The sequence below is a fragment of the Falco punctatus genome (assembly GCF_963210335.1).
Source record: "Falco punctatus genome assembly, chromosome: 1".
NCBI lineage: Eukaryota > Metazoa > Chordata > Aves > Falconiformes > Falconidae > Falco > Falco punctatus.
Genome location: NC_137580.1, coordinates 75,398,293 through 75,422,035, shown reverse-complemented (window position 1 = coordinate 75,422,035; position 23,743 = coordinate 75,398,293). Strand labels below are relative to the sequence as shown.

Sequence of the window (23,743 nt, the reverse complement as noted above, 5' to 3'; positions counted from 1 at the left end):
GGCTCCCCTGCTATCAGCATACCCTAGAGAAAAAGGTTTTCTTAGGCTGGATTTAACAGAAAGCGTAGGCATTTGTTCAAGTAACATGGAAGGAAAGACTGCCTCAAAATATGGCAGGTAATTAGAAGATTAAGGAGCCTCTCTCTCTCAGACATTAAGGCCAAGGCTTAGAAGACCAGTGCTAGGTGCCTGGATGACTGGCTGAAACCTACCAACACAGCAGCGGCCAAGATTCCCCGACGCCTGATGGCTTTGGGATCGCCTACAATAAAAGAAATGTCCAAGTATGTAAGAATCAAAATTGCCAGGCTGACCATTTTGATGGCAATTTGTTGGAAGAGACATAGTCCCAGGAGTAACCACTTTGCCTGCTGAACCAGCGAGGCAGTGAACGCTGCTGGGGGAGGGTTACTCACTACAGTGAAACGTATGAGCTCTAAACCCTGGGCCAACACACTTGCCCTCTTTACTACAAATTTGTTGCTCTTGTGAGCAAGAGGCTGTGTGCAAGCGCTGCGTTACCATGACCTGAGAAGTCATGCTCAGTAGATGCTCCCTTTGGGTTTCAGTCGTTTCCTTAAGAGAGAATGATCCATTTGCAAAATTCTCCAGAAAGGTCATCTCGGGAGGAGGGCGGAGCTCAGCCACAGAGCGTGCCAGCCCTGAGCCATGGCAGGAGGCCCTCAGAAGGGTGAGGGCATTTTTCCGTCGCTAAAAAGCACATTTACCAGGCTGCAATATTTTGCTGTTTGTAGCATGCGAGCTTTACTTTATGTGACGTTTCCAATTCCCTTGGGCTTGAAATACAGTTAAGCTTGTAGCTTGCTGAAACAGTTTATCATCGAGGATGTAAACTTGGTTGCATAGCCATAGAGACATAAGGAGGGTCACTCTTTCCAGAGGGGACAACTAGCTTTGCAGTGCAAGAGTCCTGCCAAGATGAGCTCTTTCCTCTTGGATTCTATCAGGATTTGACAGCTCATTAAAAGTTAGGAAGGAAAAAGATTTTATTTGCTTCGCCCAGAAGTGAAGCAAAGGCTCTTACCATTCTGCTCAAAGAAAAAAAGTGACCTTCACCCTTCCCAGCTTTTCCGTGCTATAGCTGTACGCCATAGCTAACAGCAGGGGAGGACCAAATTCTGTGCACAATTATCGCCAATGGTCTTTCGGGGCTTTAAAATTGATTCTTCAGTCAGATACTAATTTGCACCGCAAGAAATGATTTGGAGCTACCCGCAGATTTAAGGCATAGAGCTGCATTGATTATGCCAAAGGCACAATTTCAAGGTAATCTTTGCAGTTTGGAGAGCTAAACATCAGGGGTTTTTTTTGTTGTTGTTTTTGTTTTTTTTGTTTGTTTTGGTTTTTTTGTTGGTTTTTGTTGTTGTTGTTCCACCCCAGTTAGAAGTGGAGCCTCTGCTTCAGGCCCTGCATGCCAAAGGCACAGGGCAAGAAAGAATGAAACATCCATGCGATACCACAGCTGGTGCTGCTCCCAAAAACTGTTATGGTGTTTGCATGCAGCATGTTAGACTGACATTAAAATCAATGTGCGCTGTGTATACCTGCAGGCAATGCTCAGTCCCTGGTAAACAGGGCAGGCAGAGCTAGGGCGAGAACGATGAGACAGAGGACTCAATAGTTTAGCTCAGTTTAAAAGAGATCTCATTTAAGATAGATGACAATCCCACATAACTAGCCAAGAACGTCCAAATTACCAGAGCACATTTTCATTCTTATATTAGAGTCTTAATGATAAATAAACCCCACAATAAACCCAAATAAAACCCCCTAGATTCTGCTGACAATACCTTTTTATGTATGCATGTAAAAGCTTTCATGCTGCATTCCTCTCATACCCTGGAAGGTTACCCCAATCAATTTGCATCTGCCTTTTCTAGCTATCAAAAACCCAGCCAACACATTTTTCTCCCACTAAAACCAATGCAAACTTAACATAAGGAGTCTACTAGGAACTTCGTATTTCTTTTCACGGTTACGCATCTCTTAGCAAGAAAGAGAGGGAAACAAAACCTCTCGGGGAAATCCTGGCCAATACAGGGGTTTGTGTCCCTCTCCAGCAAGACCAGTCAGTCATGCCACTTTGCACTCCCTAGGCTGCCCTGGTTGGTGGGAGCACAGAAACACCTGGTGAAGCCTTAGCTCTTTTGTCCTTTTCTTTGGATCTAACTCCACCTGTTCTTACTCTCGATTAGCAAAACAAGAGCCAGGAGTCCAGCCCAACATCCCAAACCACTTCATCTCTGTGTGGGGAATCAAAGCCTCTCCGAGAAGCCACATCTTTTCCTTGCTATGCATGGATTACACTCTGCACTCCACGTAGCACGGTGACCCACCTCTGGGACTCTCCTCTCAACCCAAAGCCTCCATTTGCCAGATTCAAGTTTCACAACCCTTTGAACCAACCCTGCAAGAAGTCACCACATAAACAAGAGATCAATATTGCACCTTACCTGTGGCTCACCTCATTCCCTCAGCTGTCCTGCAGGACAAATGGTCTCCTCACACCATCACCTCAGGCTTTCTCCATCTCTCCTGAGGGCCGTCTCACCCACTCTTATACCTAGGTCTCTGCCACAACTCACTGCATCTTTATCAGCTATTGTTAGGCTCTTTGCCTCCCATCTCCCCTGCTCACTGGGATTAAGTAATGAAGAGCAGTTGGGTCCGTGCCCTCCTCCCACCTGGCAGATCCTCTGTTGCCTCCTGAGCTTAATGCACACCACCAGCACACTTGTTTGCAAAGGTGGGGAGGCATGGAAGCCTCCTTTCTCACTGTCCTCCCTAGCCAGGTCCAATCTACCCAGACCGCTGGTTAGAAACCAGTCTTACAGGAAAGCTGCTCAGAGATTTTTCATCCAAACCAGTAACGAGCTATTGCTCATTTCCATCCACATTGCAGCACTTTGGAAAACATGTCAATCACTTGATTTTTGAAAGCCAAACTGAACTGTTTTTACAGTGCTGAAATGCTTTTGCAAAATGTAATTCATTCACTTGGAAAGGCGTGGAGAATTTAAACTGGTCCATCCCTTCCCCTCTAGACCTTTCTCTTTACTACCAAAGTGAAGCTCTGTGCTGTGCTGTTCTTCTCAGCTGCACTTGTTGGTTGCACATGCTGCATTCTCAGACAGGGACACTGAAACCGGACCTCTTTTCCTTCCTAGCATCTGGGAATGTAGCAGGGTTTTTTGGTTTTGATTAGGCATATGACCTTTTAAGGAAACAAGCCACAACACTGAAAGACCCAAATAATTTATTCAAGCGAAACTTACCAAGTAAGTTACAGAAGTGTGGTATTGGATGCCTTGTGACGGTAGAAAAGCGTGTGATCGGAGCAGATTGCACATGTGCTTGGATGAATAAAAGAGGGAAGTGTGCCCTAGCAGAGGGAGGCTTCAGTGTAGTTTTTTTCTTTTTCTTTTTCAACCTGCACTGGAGACAGAAAGGACCAGCGGTGCTGGAGCTGGACACGATCTCCACATAGGTAACTATAAAGAAAGCTGTAAGCTATACTATACAGTTCTCTTTCTGTCGGGGGCAGGTTCTATAAAAGCTCCAGCTTCTGTTTCAGGAGAGATTAGGATGTTTAGGGGCTTCCCTCAGTTTTGCATCTCTCTCTACAGTGCTGTCAACTCGTTTGCAGTAGCTATTCCAGCTTGTATGAGCCAAGCTAGAAAGAAAATGCACAAAAGAAATGAGACAGATTTTCTTCCGGCAAGCAAAGGAGTGGACCTTATGACATGGTTACTGGAGCTCTGTGCCGGTGGGAAGGGTGCCATCTCAGAGCAATAGCTGGTGGAGAAAATACGACCGCTTTCCGCTCCACCTGTGCTGCCGTGGGGGAAGGGGCCAGAGAACCTGGCTTTGGCTTTGCAAGGGCATAGAGAACGTGAGAGATGAGAGGCAGGCGAGGAACAGGCTGCTCACCCCCATCCATCCCAGGGAGCAGCAGCCGTGTACCGGTTGTGTTGTTTGCACTCAGACTGGTGATCTCAGGGTATGTCCCCCCGAAAGCAGAGGAACCCACATAAGGGAATGCAAGACAGTCATTAGTATCACTCATGGCAACATCCAAAAAGTGAAAAGCAGATGAGAGCGAGCAACCGAGTGCTCCACTCTTCCAAACAGCCTTTCAACATAACAAAGCCAAGCTGGAAAGGTGGGTGAGTCTGGGAGGGTGGATGAAGGAGGTATAGCCTGATGTAGCAGAAGCTGTGCAGCAGGGAAGTTAGGGTGAACAGCAGGAGTTTTCCCAGCAGAGAAATATATAAGCATGCAGAGCCATGTCAGTACAGGCAAGGAGGTAAACCTGTAATAAAGAATATTTCATATCATTAACCAAATTGGAGCATATACTGCATTTGCATTGCCTCAGATCGTTTGTAAGACTTATCTGATTACAGTGTCTTACCTAAACTGCCGTATACCTCTCAGCTTTTCTACTTCAAATAGCTGGTTTACATAAAGGTACAGTCACAGTGGGTGTGGGGAGACATTTGGTGCTCAGAGCATCCAAAACCCTAATGGGAGCCCAGGCGTTTCAGAAGGGTGAGTACACTAATGCATGCAGCCACTCTCTCCCCAAAGGCTTTTCTCTTAGCTTAAGACTTACTAAACCTAAGCAATTTGTCTCATTAATTAATTGCTCAGTAACAGCCCTTATAAAAGGAAGACACCCACATGTGAGGGAGGAAAGGTGAGGTGCTCCCAAATCACAGGAGGAGCAGCTTCGTGGATGGCCTCACCTCTGCCATCTCCCGGGCGTCTCTCCTTCCTGAGCCCAGGGTGAGGGCAGCCCAGCAGTCTCCAGCTCAGCACCGGCGTGGGGGCTTCGCAGAACCCGGCACCCATTCTGATACACCAGCCATTTCCCAGCGGGTGCCGAGGAAGAGGCGGGCGCCGAGCGGCGGTGCTTTAGCTGCAGGTGTATTTTCCACCAGCTCGTGAGAAACACATCCTCGACTGCTCGGCTCGCTTCGGTCTTTCTGATGTTATGTAAGTGCATCTAGAGAAGAAGCACTGCCATAGGCAGGCTTCTAATTAGGAAAAGAAATAAATAGAATTATGGAATTAAGGCAGAACCTCAGCATGAATGACCCAAATCCCTTCCTTGTGCCGCAGTCCACAGCAGGCTATTAGAAAACACTTTTAAAAAAAAAATAGTTAACTCATCACAAAGATGGCACAGCAAAGGCAAATTCCTTTGCAGGCTGGCACCCGTTCTCCCACGCTGATCCCGCTTAATTTGACTTTTGTAAGTGCAAAGAGCAATGCAGCAGTACCCTCACTCCTACCGGCGCTGCTGGAATACGAGTGGCAATGGGAAATCCCGTACATTTACCATTTCCTTATGTGCGCTGACAGCTTTCTGTTGGTCCAAACATGCAGGCTGTCATTACAGAGCTGCCTACGATGAGTTACCTACTGTCACATGGGGTTATAGGTGTCTCATCAACGATGGCTTTCTTTGTAGAGATACCAAGCATCCACAGGGCTCTACAACCTGACCTCAACAGGAGATACGAGGCCCTACGCTTCCCACAAATGAGGCTGTAGTTATCTGAACACCGAGTCGCAGTCTTCAGTGCCTGCTTTTTAAAACGTTGGCCAGCAAAACTAGCCGTTTATGGTTCTCAAAGGAGTAATTTGAAATTTGATGAGGAAATCTTTCAGTTTTCCACTCACAATACTGCCAGCTACCACAGAGTGGTTTTGATGGCATTTGAATCCCTAATGGCACGGCAGTTTCTGTAGCTGGTTGAAGAAGCGAAGCAGATATCCCAGGATGTAGTGCTGCTGGTGGAACCTCATATCCTCTGTAAATCAGCTGGTGCATGAGCAAGAAGCCAGACTTATTCTTTATATATGAAGGCACTATTCCCCTGAAACTGTGATGTTATATGATCTAAAATCTGCCTCAGATGGAAAACATGCAGTGATGAGTATTGGTTTGATAGGATGCTAGCTTGTTTTCTGCACTGGTCTTTTTTCTGCTGGGTCAGTCCCCTGGGAGTGGGGCATCTCTGGGCTTTTTTCCTACTGCAGCAAGACTACAGGGATGAAGTAAGAAAGGGAGACCTGTTTTCCTGCCCCCAAAGAGAGCTTGCCAATTGCAGCACACAGCTGAATGAGCCCAGCTACCGTAGGGAAACACCCCTCTCCTGGCAGTTTGGGTTCAAGATTAATCTTCGGCAGCCACTAGCATGCAGGAACCTGAGCCATACGCCGTGGAATCCAGCAAAGCTAATTAATAAAATACCCTGCCCAGTTGCCCAAAGCACTAGGTAGATAGCTGAAGCAACCTGAACCCTACTGGCCAACCACCAGCCACAGAAATACAGCACAAGAAACGATGATTTTGGGGAAGAGGGCTCCAGTGTGGGGTGGGCAGCCAGGAGACCCCCAGTAGCAGAGGCACTGTGCAACCACATTATCTCGGGGCCTGTTCCGCTCCTCCTCCCTCACCATAGGAAAGAGCATGCTGAGGCGGGGGCTCATGCCCTTCAGCAGTAGACAGGCACATGGAAATACCGTACTTGTAAGATCAGACACCATACTGCCAGATCAAAATACTTCACAGCCATCGCCTGTTATCTTATGCTCTTTTGTATTACGAGATAAAACTTCATTTTTTTGCGGAGGAAAATGGCTCAGGTTACTCTGCTGCTGATGCTCTCAGCTCTGTGCATGGTGTGCAGGCGTGCTGGTGGACAGTGGTGACCATTTGCTCCAGCAGTGACGCCGCAGGGTTAAGCCGCTGCCCTTTCCACCTTGGCTCCTGGCCCGCTGAGCTGGGCCAGTGCTGTGGGGCAAGGGGCTGCTGCAAGGCTCAGTGAATTCATGCGAAAGGGTAGAGCAGCAGCTGCTGCAGGGAAGCTGGTGCTCATGAACCACCGTGAAAAGGCAACGGCACCCGTGAAAAGACATGGAAGGAAGCAGACAGGTCTCTGCTCTGGCAGGGACGGCGCGTGGTGGCTTCCACCGCACCGAGCTTTGCAAGCCGCCAGGTCTGAATTCAGAAAGCCCTTTGTAGCTGCTCTGTCGTACAGACATTCACAGATTTAGCCAAAGGGCCACACTTCAAAGTCCTTTCTTTTCCCATGTCAGCCTACAAACAGAGACCCAGAATAATTAAGACAGTGTTCATTTTATTGTACTCGGCATGGAAACCAGGAGATGTAAAACAGCAAAACATTAAATTCCTAAGGGACTCGATCGGGCGGGTAACATCGCTTTAGTATCACTGTAAGACTTCTTCACATGCAAACTTCTGTTGGTATGTCTCGAATGAATGCCACGTACACCTGGATGCCTAATACTAGCTTTACTTTGTACAGTACATCACGTTCAGTCATTGTAATTATAAAAATAATAAAGCCACAATGATACCAGTTGTTAGAAGCCCACAAGCTGTTTTTCTTCTGCTGCTGACTGATCTGTGGCCACCACTTCTGTGGTGCTTGCAGCAGCCAGGAATTCAAAGTTCACCGACCCTTTCTTCCTTTAACTCCGGACGCTTTCCAGTGTGCAACTGAGACCTTAACTTCGGATGTGATTTTATGTACCACGAACACATGGATCTTTTTCTTCCATTTTACTGAAATTCCTAGGGCAGCGTCTAAACTTGCGTTTGATGTACTTGAAACTATTGATTATGAAAAGGGCTAAGGGAAGCGTTGTCAGGAGGACCCTCCAGCAGAAGGATCATTTGTTGTAGCAGAGCTGCTGAGAAGCATCTGAGAGACTCGTATTCTGCAGCAGACAACTGCTGGAGACTTTGCTGGCAGAACTGTCATTTATTTCTACTCCAGAGAGTGTCAGTCTAAGCAGAAAGCTAACAAAACCTTAGGTCTAGTATTTCAAATGGGGCTCAGCTGATGCGATCCTATCCGTGATGAGCTCAGGTGCTTGCTGTCACCCATAGTTTTTGTGCAGAAACCAGTTTGTGCATACAAGTGTGGATTTCCACACAGCTCAGGAGCCAGCATGCATCTCTGTACACCCCTGCCACTGCACTTTCTGTTGACAGTCTAGACACGGAGGTTGGCCGACTGCTGGGGTTTTTGATATGGATGTGGGAATTGTTTTAGAGACCAGATAAGGAGAAAATCCTTGTTTCTGTATGAGTAATGCATGACACCTGCACACACGTACACCCACCTTACCACACACACCTTACTGCACACACACCAGAAGCTTACCTACAGCAAATGCTTTCCTAGAGGAAAAAATACTTCTTCTTTGTGTGATTTGGCTTAGTAATAACATCATTTTCTTCTTTAAGGAAGCCTGAATGATGAAAGATGTGTTGCACACTGCAAAACCTTCCTTTCCAGGATTTGACGCAAAATCCACATTATAAACTCTAGGAAGGAAGAGCTGCTCAGAAAAGCACAAAACCCAATAAATCTCAGAGTTGTTTTTTTTTTTTTTTTTTAAAAGAAAGATTATATCAATTTCAGTTTGGCACAATTCAGCTGTAATACTTCATGTGTTCTTTTCAACATCTACGCTGTCTCAAGTGGGATAATTTAGGCCCCTAAGAGAAAATTGCAGCCATTTCAACATACAGTACCTGACCTTCAGGCCCGTGGACCACTGCAGCATCCAGTGAGCCCAGAGATATTTGGTAGTGCACAGCATTTGGCTAAGAATCTATGTGCATATCTTTGGGATTGCTGAAAATACCGACCACTCATACAGGCATCACAGAGTCACCAAAAAATAAACCAGCAGAGGTTGAGACGTTACAAAAACAGGGGAGAAAAAAAACAAAACCAAAACCCCAAAAAACAGAGGGGAGAGTTTCCTTCCAACTACAGCCTTTAACTTCCCAAAACCACAGTCTGATGATCAGTTGTCTCTCAGCCATTTCCATAAAGCTGGGTATGAAAGACTTGCTCTGTCCTGGTAACCTTTGCATTCATTTTTAAACGGTGTATAATGATAGACATGGAACAAGACAATAGAGCTAATAATCTAATAAAATTTGTGCTTTCATACAAACCTTGCATATACTGAGCTCAGTAGTGAAACACTGGTATGGTAGATTCCATCTCGTTTCCAACCTGAAAACCAGTCGCAGCCAACTTGAATATTCCATCAACTTCAACACCAGTTTTCATTTGGATTTCTACTTCTAAATGTAACACTTCAATATGGTCATGAAATTAAAGATAAAAGGTAGTGCTATCTTTAGAGCGTTTATTCACCTTTTCTGAACCCCTTGAAGATGCTTCTCCAAAGGGTCCATTTTACAAGCTTTTACATGGTAGTAGCGGTAATAAACTGAGGTTGTTTGCCTAGTGGTTTTGTGGAAATGCATTTAGATATATCTATACATACTAGCAAAATAGAAAGCTTTTGGAAATGTTCATTTTCCTAAAAGTCATGGGACGCCAACAATATGAAAACATCTGTGAGCTCGGAATGAACAAATGGGTGAAACTTAAGAAAAACATTGGCTTTATAGACATAGGAACAGGAATTCCTTGTGAAGTACCTACATCAACTTCATTTTACTTCATTTCAGTCCCTCTCTCCCCATGTTTCTCAGCAGTTTCTTCTTGCATACTCAAAAGAAGGTTTTCTTCCTCTGAAACGGAAAAGGGAGATATTGTCCTCCTTGTCACTCCAGCTCTTTCCCCATTCTTTTTTTTCCAAACTAAGTCAGCAGAAATGAGACAGGACTTTCAGCACTTGTGCCCAAGGCAACGCAAAGCTGGCAGGTACTAACCGAGTGCACAGAGACAGTAGTGGAGATCACAACCTCACATGAATCCAGGACTACATCGCAAATTGCCTGCAATGAGATTCTGCTTCAACACAGGTTTTGTATTGGCAACATTGAAACGTGCTTATTCTCCTCTTGCCTAGTGGAAAACTCCTGAAGTGAAACCAGAAGTAACTCTTTCATTCTCATTCACTGCTTTTATTAATGGTTCTGTCCATGTTAACATTCCCAGAAGATGCAGCCAACAGAGAAGAGTTTCCTGACAATTAGCTTGTTTCCCAACATTTCTGATCTTGCAAAAAACCAAACTGAAGAGTTATTTCAACTGGCTGGGCTGCAACACAGGTCTTTTTTTCATACAGATTTTACTCTTGGGAATGAAAAATACTTTCTGTTTTCAACCTTCTTTTTACTAGCCCAAATTGATTTCCTTTGGTTGCTAACCATCCAACAAATGCAATGTGATTCTGAGTCACCGAGAGAAAAAGAGCAGGGTGGTGGCACACACATCACCTCTCCCTACCCTCTGCTATACCGTTACTCCAAGCACACTTTCATTTTCAATACTGATGTGACACCAAGAACAGTCCTTCTTGGCTGCTACAAGACCGCTCACATGCATAATATTTGCTAATTGCTACCCAAAACATTGTTCTGTTTTGCTGCTGGTGAAAGATGCATCATCCCTATAAGGATACACATTGTCATCTAGACATTGCACACAGGAGAAAGCATAAATTATCAGTATTAAACCAGCAGGTTGCCTACAGTCTGCCCTAGCAAGACAAAGTGAAAATCTAAAATATTTTCCATGAGATGCGCTGGTGATTATTGACTCATTTTTGTGTGTTGGTTTTTGGCACGTTATTGCTTGGCTTCAAACACATGCCTGCAGGCCTTCTGGGCCCACCAGGCAGCATCACCGACGTTTTGTGGTTTGTCTTTGCACTCCTGTTTTCCTGGAATACAGAAGCACAGTGCTCTGCTGACCAGTACAGTTTTCCCAAGTATGCTCATGCTGTTGTTCAGATGCATCCACTTCGTAACTTGCCCATCGGTGTTTTGTGGTATGTATGTATTGATGAAATCTTCCTGGAAGAAAGGTAATTGTTCGGGGTGGGGCGGGAGGTACGGGTGGACTGGCTGGTGAAGACTCACAGCTGGAAGCAGCTGCAGGGAACCAGAAGAGATCTCCCATCCCTCACGAAGAAGAGTTAATTCCCGTGCTGGCCCAGCCCCCTGCTCACTCAGTGCCAGCCCAGCTTGATCTCAATAAAGCAACTCATACCCATAAGCCAGAAATATTTTGGAGAGCTTAAGCTAAAGGATAAAGTTCATGGAAAGTGGTGAATGTGCAATAGCCATTTATTCTCCTCTGGCAAAAAATATAACAATGCATTTATATATTCAGACTGAGCATATTTGTAAGGGGACAGTTCAGAGTAAGCTGGCTCACAACGCTACGGTGAGGGGGACACGGGAGAGGAGGACGCGAGCTGAGCCAAGAGCCACTGTTTCACGGGAAGACAGGCTGGGCAGCAGCTGGCGAGGGAGAGGGCAGAAGGGAGGCAAAAGGAGCAATGCAAAGCTTTGGACCTGGACAGGACACAGCAAACACTGCAGACAACTCAGGGAACCTCTTCAGGGCTGACATGGACACAACGTGGGAAGAGACACCGAACTTGTCAACTAACCTCACCTAATGATACTGCCAATATTGATCCCACACAAAATTTCACATGAAACTCACATCTCTGCCACTGCTAGGAATGGGATGGAAAAAACAGTATTAACAGAAAAAAGGTAGGAGACTTTCCTCCCGGTAGGCAGAGGTGGGAAGACACACTCTAATGTGGCACTTCAGAATTAGCAATTCAGCATCAAGTGGGACAGGACTTGACACAACATACAGAAATGGAGCAAGGACGTGCCATGAACTCCCTAAGCAGTTTTTCCAGAGGAAAACCAGGAGTAAATTCAGTACTATACTTAGGGGCAACACCTTTCACTGATCAAATTATTGTATCTTACAGTATTTTACCTCTCTGCGGGGGGAAAAATTCCCCATAACAGCTGCTTTGAAGGCCTGGCAGTTGATATACTAAAAAAATTCCTAAATAAAAGGGGACTACCTCAGGTCTGCTTCAGACAAAAAAAAAATATTTCAATACTCATTTACACTGTGTAAACCTGTAAGATTTACAGAGTAAGTTGCAAGAGTAAGATCTACAGAGTAAGTCAGATGCGTGGTACTAGAGACAGAAATAAATTATCGTCATGATTCATGAAAAATCTTTAATGGAATAAAAATAACCCCTATTTTTAACTCTAGTACTCTGCAGGATTACAATATCCGAATCCTCACTGCTTTGCAGGATTGAAAACTAAATTTTCTACAAACTGCAGGAGTTCCCCAGCCTCCCATCATGAGCTCTAGTGGACAGAATAAAAAGCTAGTGGGAAACACATTTCCCAGGTTGAAAAACATTATTAAGGTGAGAAATGTGACCAACATACATTTGAGGCGTTATTGTATAGCACAATTCTGGAGAAACAGTGACTAAGCTACCTTTTATTAGCAGTTTCTACACCTTTTCTAACATTAGAAATACAGCAAAGATTGTCTCAAGACATCAGTACTTCTGTAAAGTAAATGTTTCAAGTTAACAATATAATGGTTTATAATATAGAGAGCATTAGGTAAAACAAAATACGTACAGGCTAAATAAACGGTATTTGGTTTATGAAAGGCAGCAAGAAAAGCACCAAAATACTGCAAAAAAAAAAGTGGAGTTGGCTAAGGACTTAAAAAGAAAAAAAATCGGTGTAACACACTAGACGTGGGCTCATGAACCCAGATGCACGGGATAGCCGGCTCCTACAGGAAAACGTTGCTGTGCATCTCTGGAGAGAGAAATAAAGATCCATACCACTTTAAAGAGTGATTGAGAGCAGAGGTGCTCAGCACCACGGGAGGCTGGAAGCAGGGGCTGCCCACCCCAGCCGAGGAGCCAGAACGGCCTGCTGCTTTGGAAAGACTTGGCTGGAGCACCCCGCTGCGACTAAGGGCAGCGTCCCCCTGGACGCGGGTACATCTACCGACATGCTCCCTCGTGCCTCGCCTGCCCTGGGTGCGTCACCTGCTTATGCTCTGCGTGGCTGACGCAGGACAGAAAAAGCCCGCAGAACAGATCCCTCTCACCTCCCCTTCTAGGCAGCAAAATCCCATTGACTTAACTTCTCCCAAAGAGATAATCCTTCAGCCTTGATCCTCCCTCTTTGCCTGGTCCTCCGTGTCCATGGGAGGGGAAGACCTGGCTCTCTGGGGCTCACATGAGAACAGTGCCCCATGGCATCAACAGGAGTGGCACAAAGTCCATCGCCTTTTCGTGGACTTGCCCCAGCATGGGCGTCTCACACACCAGGAAGGTTGTTTTGCGTTAGGTCTTTACAGCTGCTGAACCTCAGTGTCACCTCACCCAGCTTCCCCCAGCCCAACCCTTTGTGTAAGACCTCGTGATGCACACAAGTAATTTCCCGTAATAATTCTGACAATCCCTCTGCTTCTTGCTTTTTCAGAAGGTGCTGCTCTCCCTGCAGCAAGGTGGCAATTTAAATTTGTGCTTTTACTAAGTACCTAGCTTTTCATCTGACAGTAGTCGGGATGGGGCACAATGTGGCAATACACCAGCTGTGGCAATAATAATGGCATGACGGAGCATGTGGCTACTCAGAAAACAAAGGGGAATAATTTTCCACTGTTGCTGCATCATAACCCCAATAACACAACTGGACAGCAGGACTTGAGACTTGAGGGGAGGGATTCTCGCTACCACCACAGACATCTACGCACCCCCGCAAGCCACATCAGTCTAACACAGACGAGGGAGCAGGTCGGACGCAGCAATTAGGACGCCTAAAATTCTGCAGCATGGACTGGAACACGTTGTGCTGCCTCCCTTTCAGTTTTTTATTTGAGGATGTATCCGAGGAAATGGATTTCCGGGTCTGACTGTTCTGAGCCCGGATCAGTTTCTCGTGTTCCCGTATTTGTCTCTGTAAGTGGTTCTGGATGGCAATTCCCAGGGATTCCGGATCAAGAGAAGCACCGTAAACCTCCCACGTCATGCCCTGCTCATCCCAAACAACATCCCTGACGTGTTTGGACTGCTTCACCTGCACTTTCGCCTCCATGGCCGGGGTGGGCTGCTTTTTGTTTTCCCCCAGGTTCGGCAGGGCCTGAGCTGAAGCAGAAGGAGTCGCTGTGTGAAGCTTGCGCCCGGGCTCCTTGGCCTGGAAGCCTTGCTGCTGGGGAGCTGCCGATGTCTCCACGGGAGGGGTGGCATGTGTGGAGCTCACGCTCAGCTCGGGCACCAGCCCTGCCTGCAGGCTCCGGCTGCCAGCCGTCTGAGCCCGGCCAGCGTCCCCCTGGCCTCTGCTCTCCTCCTTTCCACCTGCATCCTCCGAGCATGCCTTTACGCGGACAGCAGCAGGTTGGCTGCTGACATCCATCCCTCCTTTAGGATCAAGCACCACCGAGCTTTCTTCCTTTGGTTTTACCACAGATTGATTAGCAACGGCCTCCTCTTGACTCGCACCCTTACTTTGCACAGGCTTTTGCTCAGAGCCGCCCAGGACCTCCTTCTGCTTGACTTCACTGCCTGTGCTACAGAGTAAAGGTAACCGGTTGCTTGCCACATCGTGGACAGGGTCTTGCACGTTGTTCCTGGATCCTGGGAGAGCAGCAGCAGAAGTGGTGCTTGGTTCACCAGCGTCAGACCCAGACTGTGCTGGAGTTTGATTACTGGAGTCAACTGCAAGCTGCTCCACAGGGATGGGCTTTGGTGGGACTTGAGCCTCCACTGGCAGGCCAGCAGCATCCTTGCTGTCGCGGGCTGCACTGATCACTGTAGTGTTACCCACAGATGTCCCTTGGGAGGAAACTGCTGAAGGGGAGGAGGGAAGAACAGGTTTTGCATTATCTGCTGACACTGGGGACACCACGTCAGACTGGAGCCCAGGCAGTTTGATGGGCTGCGTTTGGGCCGAAGCAGTCACAGCCGTAACAACAGTTGATTTTGACGTGATACCAGGAGAACACAGGGACTTCTGTTGTAAGGATAAACTGTCAGTAGGTGCAGACTGGCTCAGCCCCATACCTCCTCGGTAAATTACGTGTAGTTCTTCCTCCTCCTCTGGAGGAGCATTCCCTTTTAAGAAGGCAACAAGGATGCTGGGGCTGGTGGAGGCCGACTTGCTTTCCACAGCAGCCACAGCCTGAACCTCAGCATCTCGCCACGTCCTGCTTGCTGCTTCCTGAGTTAAAGACCTGCTCTCTGGCTGAACTGTCATTGTACCTGTTTCTCTGAATTTGGAGAGCTGGGGGGGGCCTGGGCTCCCCGGCTCGGGGTCCGTGTTGTGTACTGGATGCGGACTCCGGTAGCTCGACGGGGCTGGTGCCTCACTGCTCTGCACCACTTCAGTCTTATCTGTGGGATGCAACTGCGTGGTGTCTGCAGCCCTGCGTTTTGCTTCCCAGCTAGCCTGCAGGTCTCTCCCCAGGTCAGCTTCAGTGTGCCTTGCTGGCGAGGCTGGCTGACATGCAGCAGAACCAGTTTTTTCTGCTCCCTTGTCTTTTTCCCCTCTTTGCAGAAGGTTTGCCTGAGAAGTATGACAGGACTCATTACCCCTGACAGGGTCGCCCGGGGAAGAATAATTTAACACCTCAAGTGCTGGCTGATTGTCAGTCCCCTGAGGTTTCAAGGCAGAGTCATCTATTTGTGTCAGGGAGCTTGGTTTTGCCTGGCTGCCTTGCACAAACTGCCGGGAGCTCTGGGGGGCTGGCATCATCTCTGGCCCCTGCCCCACCAAGGGGGCTCCTACCACAGCGGGGGCTGGTGCTGCTGGTCCCTGGCTGCCTGCTGCCCGGGAACAACCGGCTGGCTCTACGGCTGCAGGACGCCCCTCCACAGCTTTGCTGGCGAGCCTGGAAGGAAGGGTTTCCTGCTGACTAGCATCGTCCTCGTGGCATTGCTCGCACCTCTGTGCGCTGGCAGCCGCTGTGCATTTCAGGTCGAACAAGCAGGCTCCAGCAGAGCCGGTCGGCGTGCACGGAAAGCCATTGCTGGCCCTCTCTCCTCCGCTGGGTAGTTGGGGCTGGTGCTTAGCAGACTGCAGGTCTCCCAGGTGGTCCTCCTCTGCAGAAGCTGTGACCAGGGAAAGCTTGGCAGATCTCAGAGGATCTGGTACAGTCCCCATGAACTGCCTGTGAGATGTGGTTTGTCCTCAGCTTCTCCTTGGAGTTTTCTTACTGGGTGGTGGGTACAACAGGGCAGGCTGTTGGTGACGGGTTTCCTGTAAAGCTAATCTGTTAATGAAAGAAACAACAGAGTTAGCAGCAGTCAGATTTAAGAAGAAAAAGTACCCAGAACAGATAGATTTTGCGGCTTGGAGAGAAATACTTGCAGGTAAGGGGGAAAGTGAAGCACCTCATTTGCCTATAAGTCACATAGAAGACAGGGATTTCAAGGATCTCCCAAGTCTAAGGTCTGGATTGAGAAGACAATACTAGGGACAAAGCCACAACAGCTGCCCTGTTGTTGATATATTAATGAAAACATAATGACATGCCAAGAGAGGGGGAAAAAAAAAAAAAAAAAAAAAAAAAAAAAGACATGCAAGCAGGGATGAAGGGGAAGGGGTGCAGACTTTGTGTGGCAGTTTGAGGCCACAAAATAAGCTCAGTGTGATTAAAGCCTCTAGCAAGCCACCTCTGGAAGGAAAGGTGCTACCTCACCAGTTGTGTCTATGTGAAGATTAGGTCTGATTCCCACCCCTGTGACGTGAATGAATCCCACACCTTCACTGAGCACCAGCTCCCCTTCCTCCTCACGGGCAGCCCTTCTCTAACTCCACTACCATCAAAGCCATGCTCACAGCGGGCAACAGGTCGGTTCAGACTGATGTGGATGAACCCAAACCCCACTGGCAAAAGGAACACCGAGGGATGACAACCTGTTGGGTGGTACAGATAAACACCAAGAGTAGCTACTGCACTGTACTGCACCAGGGCTATGCACATACTTACTGCTTTCACATTTGAATCCTTTGAAATAATTACAGGAAAGCCAGCTCGATTACTAAATGGGGGCACAGATGATATAGAAATCAACTTACAAGCAGGTGATATGAAACTGCAAGGGGAACACTGCAGCACCACAGAACAGTAGGGGCCCATGCCATAACCAGTGGAATACTAGGGAGGGATTTTAAGTCAGTGGAGCAGAGTTATCCAGGTGGAAGCCCAGCCAGGACTGCAGAGAAAACATCACTTCCAACAGGAGGCAATCTCCAAATGCACTCCTTGGCTGGGCTTTCAAAATGACTTGGCACTGCCCGACTTGGACCCTGCTGGAGGTCAAGGGCTGGATCCCTGTCAGTGTCAGCACAGTGGTAGTGGTCAGTGACAAAATCCCACCCCAGCCTTCTCTTAAACTGCAGGCGACCTATGCTTGTTTAAAAGGTTTTCCCCAGCTTACGCTGCTAGCAAAGCACAGGCATGAGATTTGGGAGACACCCTGAACATTTAGTTTTATGTTAACCAGAGGGATGAAACTGGAAAAATCATCGTACCTCCGTGTGCCCACGTCCCTGCGGGCACACAGTAGGGTCTCCTTTGCAGCAGTACTTGGGAGACACTGCTGGGAAGAGCTATGCAATCACTCAGCTCTTCCAGACCCTCCCTCGCCCAGTAGCAAAATCAGCAAAAGCCTTTTCCAGAAACACCCCTCCTCTCCTTCTCTCAGCCTGAATAGCAACAGTAAAACTTCCTTAGCTTCTTTAAAATTAATCCTAAATTTCAGCACATTAGGCTACTTAGAAAGAGAGGAGAAAAACGCTCAATGAAAGGAAAACTAAACCAAATACAGCGAGTCTATTTTTCTAAGAAAAGGAAAATACTGCAACTAATTCATTAAGCTTTAAGTCTTCCCGATACTGATAGTTTATTATTTTTACACTGTCTCTTTGGGCTCTGTCCAACCACAGATATACACAGTCGGCTGGGTTAAGCCAGTCCTGGGGAACAGTGATCCTGATGCTGAAGGATCTGCAATCACCCCAAATGGCCTTCCAGCAAGGCTAACGATCGCTAAGCTTTTTGAGAAGTACTGAGGTTATGTAAACCAGACTGCAAATCGGTGGAAGTTTGTGTCCACCTACAAGATGCCTTCGCTTCATTTTGTGCTCGCTTTAAAGCCAGCCAACACAGCCCTGAAGGACAGGAGAGCCGTTCCAAGTTCACGCTGTTGTACTATGAACGTCTAATGACCGTGAGGCAAGGAGCAGATGGCTTTGGGCATCTGTTTGTCTAAATTCTGTTACTCTTCTTTCCTTTTCCAAATATTGATGCAAACCAAACCAATATATACAATTGGGCAGGTCACATGTTTTTTTTTTGTTGTTGTTGGGTTGGTTTTTTTTTGTTTGTTTTTTTTTTTAGATCCAGAGTTTATTTAAGAACAACTAAACACATAATGGAACACAACCAACCCCTGTTTTTAGGATGAGTCGTACTACTCAGCAAACAGTTTCAGGAGAAATAAAGATGGCAGAGCAAATCTGTTTGGCTCTTCACTACACAAAACCTGGGAAAGGCGATCTGCATTCCAGAGCACTGTCTTTAACTCACACCCAGTCAACGGGGGAATGATTCCTAATTTTTCAGTTAAGTGAATTAGTTCTGATCTGAACCCTCACATGAATTCTCCCCATCTGTTTAAGTGGCTCTTCACCAGCATCACTAGGAACACACATTTAAATGACTGCCACATGTGATAATTAGAAGTGATTCTATTACCGAGCAGTTGACACACGATGTCGACAGAGGAAATTCTGCCCCCAAAACCCCACGTAGGTCTCTTCTCTGATGTGGGACCCCAGAGCATAACCCAGACATTTCATGTGACCCTTTAAGGGACAGGGTCATTCTACTGCCTGGGATGACTCTGAAAATATGTTAGTTTATGAGAATAAGGTTTTTATAAAGACTTTGTTGTCATAGTCATATAAGCTACTTTCTTCTTACACTCTTCACTAAACCATCCTAGTGATGGGAGCCAAAGGCATCACAGTAGTCTACATAAATGCAGTAATTTTTGACAATGCTCTTTCTTAAGAACGAACAAAAATCAGAATGAAAGGTATGTCTTACACAAGAGAAAACCAATCAAACCCAACTAACTAAGAACTGGAAAGGCACTTTTATTATTGGAGTCTTATTTATGATAACTGTCTCATTTTTATTATTGGAATCCTATTATATAGGAATGAAGAACAATGCTGGAACCTGCGGGCAACACTGTTCAACTGCCAAGACAGTGAGGATTCAAACCAACAAGCAACATTACAAGCAGATATCTAGAAGAAACAGAAATACAAAATTCAGTAGCAGGCCAAAACCCATGTATCAAAACAAATCAAGATTGCTGATGAATTTTTCAAGTGTTATACGCCTGACCTGGCGCAATCATCCAAAATTTTCTTTTATCAGGAGGTGAAATTAGTATCTCTACAAAGGCCAAAATCAATTTTTAGTAATAAGAACAGATTTTCTACCCCAACACAGTTCTCCTTCACCTTAATCTGTCAGACCAAATCAGTCTGCGTGACTGTGTCAATCTTCACGCAGAATTTTTCTGGACCTTTTTTCAACAAGAAGTTTCTAACTTTGACAAAGCCTATGTTTGGCTTATATGGTCTGGGGGTGTCCCTGCATGGCCAGCAGACCTTCATGGACTCTTGTCACAGACCAGGTCTTCTTTATGTGCTTTAAAAACAAAAAAGCAAAAACCCCCAAACCACTAAACCTCAAGAAGTTTTGAGGCAACTCAGTGCTGACAATATAAAGAAACTCCTCTTTATTTCAGTAACAGCTATTCCCCAGTAAAACAACACTTCAAATTTCCCTCTTGCTGCTTATGAGAACGTCAACAAAACCAGAAAGTCTGCACATTTGATAAAACAAAACAAAAAAATTCCAGGAAATTCCAGCATAAGATTCTGCCTCCCATTCCCTCTTGAAAAATCCGAAAAGCTACAAAAGCACAAATAAGACTGCTGGCATCTCCACCTACCCTCAATTTTATAAAGAATTTAAAAACAAATAATGAAAAAATTAAAAAGAAGCTCCCAAACTAAGCAAGCATCCCCTCCCCAATTCTGGAATCTCACCAGCTTTCCACTACTTGAGCCCCCCATTCTTGGAGCCCTCTCCTCACCTGTTTTTCTACAAATGTAAGAACTGAACACCTGCTCTCAACAGTTCTAATCTCATCGTATGTTCTCTGAGATCATCGTGAAAATCATCATACAACTGCATGGGTTAAGAACACAGATAAACATCTGCTGAAGCAGAAATTCAGCCTCCCTTCTTGCTCTTGCTCTAAGGAAAAGACAACAGCATGCTTTAACTAGACCACTGAATATACAGAACATGAAGCACGTTTCTTTAAATTTTAAACATACACATGCGCTTGAATCCTCCTAATTATGCATCCAGTGGTTCTTTTCCCATCTCATTAAGTTGCTGTTCTCTGTAAATACAGTAACTTCCTTGTTAGTGTTGAAGGGTGTTTGTTATTCTGTCTGTGTGTGAAAAAATCTGCTTAGTGGGTTATTTTCTCTTAATTATCTGGGGGATCGAAGACCGGCACTACAAAGGAAGGACAGAGCAAACCAAGGACATATTCCTTAAAATACAAGAAGAGGCTGCCCGAAGACGTAAGATCCAAGATACACAGCTTCCATCTTTCAGCATGCCTTGGGATGCTGACAGGAGAAAAGGACCTTTATTTGTACAAGCCTGCTCACTGGAAGTCCAGCAGACTCATTTTAGTATTAAAGCCAACACCACCAAACAAAACCCCACAGCCCCTCCTAAAACCCTTCCCAGCACCTGCACTAGAAGCACTTGTTAACCATCCATGATGCACGCTGTGGTATTAAAGCAGCTGAAACTGCCAACCGAACGCACGGACAGACCCGAGGAAAACCCAGCTCCTGCCAGGGTTCTTGGGATACAGCCTGGCTTCTTCGCTGGACCCTGAGCCTCTTCCTCCTGGATGCTGAGGCAGAGCCTGCAGTGCCCAGCAGCTCTGCTCACACAGGTACCAAGACAGACTGCTGAAAAAGTGGAAAAGATGAAGGGCAAAATGGGAAGTGAGTCCAAAAGGAAAAACAGAGGGTAAGTACTGAAGAAAAATATCAGGGTCTCCTTGTCCTTGCTTTGTAATGGTAATACACAAACGAAAATTGGGTGAAAAATCAAGGGCAAGATGCACTGCCATTTTTTGCCAAGAAGAGGTGACTGCAGATCAGCCTAACAGCTACTGAAAATTTATCTACCCATATTTTGTACGAGCTGAAGAAATGTATTTTTCTGGTTGTTGACTCTCTCATCTTGCATCGTATAGGCTTTAACTGCAAAGCGCAGAGCACGGGAGCTCCACTTTAGAAAGACAAAGCTCAGTTTAACCTCCTGCCCACAACCTGCAAATGAGAAAATGGGTTAAGCCAGTCCCACCGAACGGCAGAGCAGCCTCTGGGCCTAATCCAGAGCAAAGCAAACTGCTTTGCACCTTCCCGCATTACGCTGAGCTTTTGACAAAGTTTAAGTACACATTTTAAGTAACCTCACTGTGAATGAAACAGTCTACTCAACTAGATGCAAAAGCAATTCTGATTAAATAAATTTTAAAATCTAGTATTTGCAATATTTTCTCACTGCAGCATGCAGACAGCATTGCCAGGTTTTGTTTCTGCAGGGAGCTTTCAGATGTGTTCTCTTTGTATCTATGCCCTCTGTGCTCCCTAGACTTTTTGCTGAATTCCTGGGAGTCCAGAAAGTGCAGCGTCCAGCAGGCTGCAGAAAAGGCTTGCTGAAATGGGATCTCTCCGAAGTGCTCTCAGGTACTTAGCAGTGAGCACAAGGGATCATCCATCTGTAATTTTGGTATTGCAGTGCTAATCCCAGTTTATAAGCAAGCATGTTACTCCATCCCTAGCATAACCTCAGGATTGTCAGAAAAATCAGTACTGGCCTGAGCAGTTTAGACTGGTATACAGAGAATCCACGCAGGCAGGGCTGAATCAGATTTGGGGTACACCTCTGCTCTGGCTTCAGGCCAAAGGGTGTGAACCAGCCCAAGTCCCACGGCTGCCTGAGTGCAGGAGGGTGCTGACAAGCTCATCTGAGAGCCTGGGCTTGGGAGCTTGCGCAGAACCTCACCCCAAGACTTCAAAATGGTCCAGAGACACATGCGCTCCTCAGCAGCCACCCAGGAACAGACGTGTGGGAATATCTGCCGCTGGCTTTGAACAGGCAGGCCCATAACCACGGATGCATAAAAACTGTGCAGTGACCAAGCCTGATTCAGCTCTCCTGCTGGCAGTAGGATAATTCGTTACCCTTCAATCAGAAAGATGTCCATCCAAAAGGAAGTACGGCTGCAGCCCTGCTCTGAGCAGGTGTGTTCTAGCCTGTGCTCCATCTGCTCCCTTGGGCAGCGCCCGTTTTGCCCCAGCCAGGAGACAAGCAGCGACCACCGCATCCAGCGCCGGTGCCTGTTCACGGAGCCCTGATGGGAGCCCAGGCACTGTTAGCAGCACCACAATGTCGATTTTCTGCGTAGGCGTAAACTTCACTCCTGGTTGCATTTTGGTTTTAATCTCTGCCAGCAAGTCATTGTATCAGAAGAGATCACGTTACCCTTTTCTGTGCCCTGATGCGTACAGCTACCACGGTCACCAGTGACTTTCATTCCGAGGTTCCCCAGCACCAAAGCTGGGCTGGCTCTGCTGACCAGGTCACTGTCCTCTGGCCACGGCCAAAGGGAGCACGCTGGCATGTGCTGTGGAAGTGCTGCAAGGGCGTAAGGACCAAACAGTTACAGATTTACAGGTGCACCACAGTTTTTGTAACATTATGTCAGGTTTCCAGAAGGAAAACAGGGTTGCTTTGCACTCCAACACTCTGAAGTGAGGAAAAACAATATTTAGGAATGGTAGAAAATACAGTCTTTGAAAAGATAGCTAGAAATCAACATTTGGAAAGGAGGCTGATAATCCTGATTTAAATTAAGAACTGTGGTATCATCTGTTGCCACTGAAGTTTTGAGCCTTTGGAGTTCACCTCCTTCCCACAGATTAAAAGCCTTTTCTGGAGGAAGCAGAGATCCTTGCGTAGTCGCAGCCTCCAGAATCTCTCCAAGGAGCCCAGCGCATGGTCAGAGGGGGGTGATGTGGGAAGGAACCACAGGAGGGGTGGGTGGCAGCTCGAACACGTGCCACCTCCACACCCTTCTCCGACACTGTCCCCTTCCTCTGCCCCACGCCCCCGTCCTGCCCCTCTACCTTCCCACTCAGCTCATGCTCCGCTGTGCTCCCGAGTGTCCTCCCTGCCAGCAGAGAGGGGTCTCAGGCAGCAAAGACAGAATCTCTCTTAGCACACTTCTTCCCAGGGTTCCAATGCCCTGTAAAAAGGCTTTCTTCAGCAAGGTGTCCAAGTACGTGGAAGTCCCTGCTGAACACCAGGCTTGCTGCAGAACACCGCCAAGAGCCTGTCAGCCTTCCTCCTCCAAGGTGAAAGGGAAGGATAAATGGCTTTATGAACAGATAAATCAACCAACTACACCAACCGGCAGCCAGCTGTATCAGCTGCACAAGCTACAGCAACATTCCTACCTCACATCCTGGGCTACCCTAAAGGGGATGTGACATGGATAAAACCCACAGGGATACATATTTTGCCTTTTTTTTTTTTTTTTTTTTTAAAAAAAAAAAAAGCATGTTACTCTGTTTAGCCTTATTCTTTATCAGTGCAAATTTTTATTTCATTATCTGACACCGGAAGTCATTTTTAAGGAAATGCAGCCTGACTTCAAGGGTAAGCCAATTGCAGGAGGAACATCTGTACACACACTCTTGATG

The 23,743-nt window shown here is 46.6% G+C and overlaps 1 protein-coding gene across 5 annotated transcripts in view; it reads right to left on the bottom strand.

Annotated features, from left to right (window-relative positions):
• Nucleotides 1-5,177: 5,177 nt before the first annotated feature.
• GPRIN3 (GPRIN family member 3) overlaps nt 5,178-23,743 on the bottom strand; it is a 58,813-nt gene continuing 40,247 nt past the window's right edge. For all 5 annotated transcript variants that reach the window (XM_080397476.1, XM_080397477.1, XM_080397478.1 and 2 more), the window contains one exon: nt 5,178-16,124. In XM_080397476.1, coding sequence (XP_080253602.1) covers nt 13,625-16,015 — 2,391 coding nt within the window. In that variant the 5' untranslated portion in view covers nt 16,016-16,124 and the 3' untranslated portion in view covers nt 5,178-13,624. The remainder of the gene's footprint in view (nt 16,125-23,743) is intronic.